This window comes from Limulus polyphemus, unplaced genomic scaffold (assembly GCF_000517525.1).
Source record: "Limulus polyphemus unplaced genomic scaffold, Limulus_polyphemus-2.1.2 Scaffold1620, whole genome shotgun sequence".
Classification (NCBI taxonomy): Eukaryota; Metazoa; Arthropoda; class Merostomata; order Xiphosura; family Limulidae; genus Limulus; species Limulus polyphemus.
The window spans coordinates 247,910-256,370 of record NW_013667230.1 but is presented as its reverse complement, the minus strand read 5'-3'; the positions used below and the strand labels follow the sequence as shown (position 1 = coordinate 256,370).

The 8,461-nt window shown below is 31.9% G+C and overlaps 1 protein-coding gene across 1 annotated transcript in view; it reads right to left on the bottom strand.

Annotated features, from left to right (window-relative positions):
• Nucleotides 1-2,066: 2,066 nt before the first annotated feature.
• The window catches only part of LOC106464326 (cyclic nucleotide-gated cation channel beta-1-like), a gene marked incomplete at its 3' end in the record, with an annotated part of 33,794 nt that continues 27,399 nt past the window's right edge, over nucleotides 2,067-8,461 (bottom strand). Inside the window, exons 12-14 of the mRNA XM_013924457.2 lie at nucleotides 5,400-5,497; nucleotides 2,761-2,844; nucleotides 2,067-2,185 (exon numbers count right to left, since the gene is read on the bottom strand). Of these exons, the coding sequence (XP_013779911.1) occupies nucleotides 2,067-2,185; nucleotides 2,761-2,844; nucleotides 5,400-5,497 (301 nt within the window). The remainder of the gene's footprint in view (nucleotides 2,186-2,760; nucleotides 2,845-5,399; nucleotides 5,498-8,461) is intronic.

Here is an 8,461-nt window from a genome sequence, read left to right as displayed (position 1 = left end):
CCTCCAACAACTGCTGTAATTTCTCTTCTCATTCTTTTTGTTTATTTTCTTTTTCCTCTAACAACTGTTGTAATTTCTCTTCTCGTTCTTCTTGTTTCTTTTGCTGTTCTTGTATTGCTGCCATCAAGTCTGCTAGGCTGTAGTTTGATTTGCCGCTTCTCGTTTCCATTTGTTTTTTCCATCCCACTTCTGACACCAATTTGTTACACCTCCAGTCGTTAATTAATTTTCCGTAACTGGTTTATTCTTTCCGAATACAACTTTACCGATACACTTAATTTCAACAGTCGCTCTATAACAAACGCTAGAACGTCTCAACTTCAACAATACTCTCTGACTGCAGTTCAATTACTCACTACTACACTGTTCCCGTCACGTTGTGACCATCTTATATATACCAGACTACTCCCAATCTAGTAAATGTTAGGGCATTCACGAAGGAACAGGATATTTCTAGAAAACGTGGCGTGACACTAGTCACGTGACCTCGATGACGCAACAATATGAAACTGTAAGAATAAGCAAATATCTTGGAGGACAGATGTCAGAGGCATCAGATTCAGACTTTACTCGCAAGTGTAAGGTCTCAAGATGTTCAATGTACTAGATGAGGATGTGTGATCATAGTGGGATATCAGTTGCAGAAAAATCAAGTCACAGAACATGCTTATTGAAGGAGGAGAAGAAGATGGGACTGCAGAATGTAGAAGAAGGTAAAGATATGGTCTTTGAGTTGCAATGAAGAACAATGAAACGTGAGGATGACGAAAAAAGAAGGTGGAGATGTAGAATGAAGAAGAAGTATAAGAAGAAAAAGAGGAGGAGGAAACAGGCTTTGAACTGCTGTGTAAAACAATGAAACTGGTGATGATGAAGAACGATAATGTGGATTATTGTAAGAGAATAAGAACAAGGGAATACAAAAGAATGCAGAATTATTTCCTAATAAAGTTATTTTCATTGTTAAAATGCCGTGAGCCAAAGCTAGCTGGAGATGAGTGGTTACAGAGGCGATAATTACTGGCAAGATAATCATGAACAGAGTGGTGACAGAGGTTAACCTTGAGGAAATAGAAAACCACCACGACTACAATATCCATGAAAAAAAGAACAGCAAAAGACTCCTCTGATCAAGCCCTACAGATCAACATATTTTATTCCAACTTTTTCAGATTTCTGAATCTCATGTGGACCCTACTTTGTTACCAAAAGTTACACAATTGATCTAACTGACTCAGAGATTTATTGTTAAAATTTGAAACAGCGTAGATTGAATGCAATCTTATCATAACATATTCATATCTTTGACTATACCTACATTAATGAAAAAAATCATTCTTCTGAACTATTATTAGACACCTATCATTGCTTATTGTTACTATTTATTCTTTTTCACTTTTATTTTTTCCTTACCGGATCATATATACATACTCTTATATTCATGATTAGGCTTAACATGTCCCTTCAATAATTTTTAATAACTTATTTCGATGTTTTAATATAATTACTTTTGATATTACTTCTACATATTTAATTAATTTATGAAGTTTTATTTTTCATTTTATTTAGTTTCAGATACTTAGGTTTATGGTGGCTTTCTGCATGCTAATTGGTAATTTTGAGGGCTTATATTGCTACAAATTAGGGTTTGATCCCTGTAGTAGACATAGCACATATAGCATAATGTGTAACTTTGCATTTAACAACAAAACAAACACACAAGATTTATGATGGAGTAATGTTCTCTTACATCATTAGTTTTTTTTTGTGAAGTGTAATGTGTTAATGAGTTGACTTCATGCTTACACATTACATTTTGTTTGTTATGAAACACTTATTTTCTGTAGCTCTGCTGCAATACCTGACAAAGGATGGTTGTTTGAAATGTTGCAAATGATAAAGTAAGTTATGCATTGGCCTCATTGTGTTTTTAATTGTGCAAAGTGTGTAAAATAACTAAAGTTTCTTATATAAATTGTAAAAAATTTTTGAAAATTTAAACAAGTTTGCTTAAATATAATAGGTAATCTATATTAAATTATTTTTGTTTGTTCATGGACTCTTGCCTGATTTCACCAAAAACACTGCCTTCTGATAATGTAGCTAGGACCACATCTCCTTTCTCTCCTCCCATAACCTGAACTAATCCCTTGTTCACAATGTACATTTCTCTTCCCATTTCTCCCTAAACATGAAAAAACAAACAAAAAATAACTTTTTTTTTTTAAATAAGAAATTTTCCCTATTACAAACATCTGGCCACTTCCATTAGATATGAATGGAAGAGATATTGATACAATAAATAATGTTTTTTACGAATTAGTAATTACTTTTTGAGTCTCACATTTACATTAGTAACATTACTAGGAAAAAGCCTATAAAGATACTCTAGTTGGCAATAATCCTGAGGTATGAAATTAATTTCAATTATATTAATTAAATTTATTTCCTGTGGTGTTTTCTCAGTGCTATTTTAATTACTCCAATCACCATTACCATTTCTCCCTAAACAATAAAAAAAAGATATCTAATTTTGGTAAAATAAGATGTGCTCTGTTTCATTCTATTACAAACATCTGGCTACTTTCATCCATAAATATCAACACTAACGAAGCTCCAAGACATACTGGTGTTAAAAATCTTTGAAGCTTAGAGATCCTGAAAATCTGCATTAGATTGTATTATATTACACAAGAAAAAGTTCTTAAACAATCACAGTTTGAAACTCAATGTAACATGTTTATGTTTTCCTTAACATACCTTTTTACAGATGTAGTCCCCTGGAAGAAATAAAAGAGGTTGTAACTTCAACACCAGATCCCTCAGAAGAGCCTCATCACAGTCCTGTACAAAAATCATTACTAAATAAAATTAGAGATGAAACCAAAGAAGTGAACAGAACATCTGTCTAGCTTTCTACCATTAGTCTTTAGTGAATTTCAGGGATAACCAAGTTTTCCATTACTGGCTTTCCACAGATTTCTTTTTTGAGAATCAATAAAAAACATATAATTGTTTTTAATATGTGAATAAGTTATTAAATATTTCATAGAAATAATTGAATTCATTGTTATAATAAGGTATGCTTTCTACAAAACTAAAACATGTATTGGCAAATTTAGTTTTTGTTTCTTATTCCTTTTTTTGATTGATAAAAATTCATGCAAGCACTAATGTGACAATCTTAGACTTCATTATATATACCATTTATTAAAATAATTCTATCATAATTAGAAGACATTTGTGTAAAAACAACAGATTTAATAAACTTCAGTAAATTTAACATGGTGGTCTTATATCTATAAAACATTTATCTAACATAAAAAACAAAGAAACACTGCAAGATTCCTGTGCAGTGACAACTCAAAATGCACATAAACACAATTCAAATAATTAAATCTCAAAACAATATATATATATATATATATACATACACATACATATATCATTTTATAAAACAATAAAAAACAGTAACTTTATAATAACTGTGAAACACATGAACTGAATGATGAAGTCTAAGCAATATAATAGTTAAAGGGATAGATGCAAGGTTGAAGAATATGTTGTTCATTTGAGGCATCATAGGAAATGTTTTGAAATATTTCCTCGCAGTTTCATGCATCCTTTCAGTATCACTGACCATAACATAGGCAATAGAGAATGTATCATACTGAAAAGTTATTAAAATTCTTCATTTATTTCAGCCTGTGACTTTAGATGCATCAACCCATGCTTGTTGAAAGCATAGATAATTTGAACAGTTTAAGTGTCCAACTGTATAAATTCCCATCGATCTATGTATAGCTTATCATGGTTTTTTTACTTAGCTAATAATACTTCTTTTATCATTTCAATTTCATTCTTCTACTTCATATAATTACATAAGATAGAAAGTAGAGTATTAACTGGAAAAAAAGTTGAAAAAGAAAATCTCTTGCTTGTACCATTCATAGTAATTAAATGTAATTAGTGTGACATATAATGAAAGTATTATTATTCTTCATTTATACTTTCAAAATTCTAATTTTGACTACAATATAGTTTCAATTTCACTCATGAGCATATGGAATCATATTTCCATCATGAATAATTCAGACTTAGGTTAATGTATTTTTAGACTGCATCTCCAATAAAATAAGCCCATACTCATAATACTAGCCTTAATCTCCTCTTCACACACACAAAAAAACTGAAATAATGGAATCTACATGTGTAGTAAGGACTTTATTACGCTTAAAAGTTTTGTGTACGTAAAGGGCTTGTAATATTACATCTTACATGTTGTTATGGAATTAAGTTTTTTTTGTGTATGTAATAAAATGTTATTACTGGAGTGATCTTTTGATATATTCAGGTAGAACTGAGTTAACCTTCAGCAACTAGATAGGCCCACTTAATAACTGGAGATTCAGTCAAGAATATTATCATAAAGTAATATTAACTCCAGAGGCATTGGAACTGGGGGTGCTGAAGCACCCCCACTTTTACATATTTTACTTATATAGAAACTCTAGATTATATCACTATATTAAATTTCTGAGGGACATGACCCCAGACACCCTAAATTGAGCTGCCTTTGGCAGCACAGGAGCTAATTTTAACAGCTCCTTATATTTTAAATCTTTCATTGTAAAATCTGCAAGTCTAGCCCAGTACCCCCACTTTGCAGCTCCTTCCTACACCACTGGCTAAATTTCTTATTAACAGAGTCTTGATTTTAAATGGAATAATGAGACTGGACATAAAGTAGAATGAAACATGAACAATCTTTATTAAACCACGAAGCACAGTGTGTACTTGCTTTATGGTATGATGGACTGTTGATTTTAATGTATTCTCTCAACAGCGTCTCCCTCAATATCCTGTTCCAGACTGTTAAAAGTATTTTCCTTAGTTTGCAAGGAACATCAGATTTACCCAAAGCATTTAGCAATACTCATGTGACTGGTCACTCTTATTCCAACATAGGTAAGGCTGCAGCTTCTAGATATCACCTGAACTACCATTAATAGGCACAACTGTTGAAATCCTTGCACTACGTGCAGTATTACATCAGGATTTCTCCTGGGCAGAACAGGTTTTATCTACTAGAGAGTAACAAAGGAACAAAGGTACCTGGTACAAAATCAAGCAAAATATTTCTCAACCATGTTTTACTAATACTGCACACATAAGTAATAAGAAATATATTCAGATTAATTACTATAATATTATAAGAACATAGAAATACATAGTGTTTTCATATAACAGTCTAATTTGTTGAAAGACAGTGTATTATGTAAGGGAATGTGTTTTTAATATATTATTATAAAAACGATGATAAATGTAAAAAAAGGAAATGTCGGCTAATGCCATTGAGGTTTTGTAAGCTTATAAACACAAAAACAAATGATGGTTACCTTAAAAAGTTGAACTTTAACTAAGGTGTTGTAATGGACATTGAGGGCCACATCTGTTTTCATCTTCTTAGGCAAAGAGTCCAAAATTTTACTTTCATCTGAAATGGAGAACATCACAAAAACTTTTGCATGCATTTAGTCTGATAAAAGGCATACTTCATATTATATCAAACAAAGAATAAAACTAGTATGCTTTTTTTAAACAATGAGCGTTGGGGATGTTGCTCAATGAGATTTCAATGTAATACATTAAAGGGAAAAACATTGTTTGTGATAATATCAAACAGTTACATTGAGAATTATGGCACCATCTATAAAGCAGTTGAAAAAAATAGGAAACCCACAGGTTTATTGTTTTCATTTTCTTTTTAATAGGACATAAAAGCAATTTTCTACTTTTCGCTTCAGATATTTGGAGTGAATATTAAAAGTAACCAAGTTCCAAGAAATACTGTGGTAAAAAGTTTTGGAGCTCAGAGATCCAGAAAATCTGCAGCAGCTGTTACAATATGATGGGTACTAATGGAGACTATACATTTAATCCTATTGGATATACTGTATTTGAATAGTCATTGAATGAAAAATGGTACATTGGAAACTACCCATCCTGGATACTGAAAGGATAGGTAGATTAATCTTGATTCAGCAGGTGGTGGTGCATGGACAGTATTAGAAGATGGAGCACCTTGTTTGGTTAATTCCAATGACAAACTAGACTCTAATCTACTAAATAGGTGACCAATCACACATGTTGGTTAGTCTTCATAAAAGAAAAGCAGAATATAACCTCCCAAGGCAGAGAAATAACAGGTCTCTGATGCCCTGAGATGTTTGGGGCCACATGTGCACTACACTGAAAGAATCAACCAAGCAGGACTTGGTAATCTGTTGAATTTCCTTCATGACAAGGGCTTAGATGTAATTATTCTACTTGAAGAAGAAATTTCCAGTAAACATGAGTCATCACCTTGCACAGATTATGTCTCTGCACTTTGTACTGTGATGGATTTATTATTATATATTTATCTTAATATCGATGTTTGTTTGAATTAAATTTATATTTAGAAATGTACATAAGTTATACTGTTAAATATGTATTGCAAAACTCCCAACTATTCTCTAAAGTTGTAGAAGATTCTCAAGTGTAAGAATCAACAATATACGTGTACATAAATGCTAGCGTTAGCATCAGTATTGTTACGTAAAACTGAAATTTTGAAAAATATCCATATGCCTATAAATATAACCAACACAACGCACCAAAAAAAAACAGTATCTATTATTGGTTTGTTATAGTTGGTGTGCTATAAACTTTGGAAGCTATAACTGTGATTGTTATAACACTTATTAATCAGGAAACTTAAAATATTTGACCAGAAACATTGATAAATTTCTAACATTACAAACCATTTAACTTCAGTGAATTCACATTGGACAATAGTAGTTTTACGAAACCATTACCTAACTTCATTGGTGGGAAAAAATTGGCATGTGATCAGTGAAGACCACAGAGCTAGCTAGCTCCCTATTAAGTGAATTGTACCTACGTCAATTCAAAATTAACTCACTCATCGTGAACCCTTGATAAGTTATCAAAGAAGTTCTAGACTAGAAAGAAGATTTTATATTGTTTGTAAGTTTGTAAAACTTTTGTATATAAATCATTGTTTGTAGTAACTATTTGTAATAAATGTTATTGTATTATTGGTTGTATATTAAAATATTGTTATGATAGTGGAAGTCGCGTGACGCTGGGAGCATGCGCTGGAGTTCTAGAAAGATCGAGGAACCTGTCGAATGTCCTAGTGTTTGCCAAACGCCCTCTATTTTGTATATATAAGACCGGCAAGAGTAATTGCAGACAGAGCGATATAGAGACAGATAATTGAGTCAAGCCATAAGTAAAGTGCGTGAATCGTTGTGAATTCTAGCGTGTGTTTAAGTTAAAGTGACTGTGGAAATTAAGTGTATTGCAAAGTTGTATTGAGAAAGAATAAACAAGTTTTATTTAAGAAAGGACTTGTATCGCTGAAGTTTTTCGAAAGGAATTTCTACAGAAAATTAACCAATGAACACAGAGGCGTAACAATATATTGGTATTAAAAAGAAAACTGTGTGTATCAATCAATCTTGTTGGCAAATATCATAAATTGGATATATATTGGCATTTATTTAACTACTAAATCTAAATTACAATTTAACTCAGTTTTAGGCTCTTTGAAATTGTAATATGTAACAGTGCACACAACTCATTACTAACACCAAATGAATAATTTAGTGAAGTCTTCAATTTGACTGCCAGAGCAGCTCTCAGGTCACACCTGTCTACCAGAAAGATGACAAAACCTGACCATTTAGAGGAAGTACAAGTCATAACTAAGTTCCCAAAGAAGAACATGGGGAAGGATCATTATCCTTGAAGAGTGGACAGGTGCCAAAAGATTTGTAATTGATTAATTTTACTCCTCTTATCAAGAGAGGTGATAAAAATTGTCCTGATAATTATAGGCCTATTAGTCTTACATAACTGATGAGAAAAGTTTTAGAAAGACTGCTAAATATGCTTTGCAAAATCATTTAACAAGTTTTAAAATTTTGTTTGATAGTCAACATGGTTTCACTAGGGGATAATTTCGTCTTACTAATATTTTGACATTTATGAAGAGGTTTACTGCATATTTAGATGGGGGGTATGGGTGTGAATTTGATGTATCTGGATTTTCAAAAAGAATTTGATGTGATGTCACATAAAAGGCTTGTTAAAAACATGATCTTTGTAGGTGTTGGGAGTAAGTTGGCTCATTGGATAGAACTGTGACTGGATGGAAGAAAGTAATGTTGTTATTAATGCAGTTCAGTCAAACTGGATTGATGTCATAAGTGGAGTACCTCAGGACTCAGTTCTCTTTTTATATTGTTACGTCTACATTTGTTAATTAACTTTCCGTAACTTCGTTCCAACGAAACTTTAACGACACAAGTCTTTACTTAATAAAACTGGTTTATTCTTTCCGAATATAACTCTGCGATACACTTAATCTCAATACTCGCGCTAAAACAAC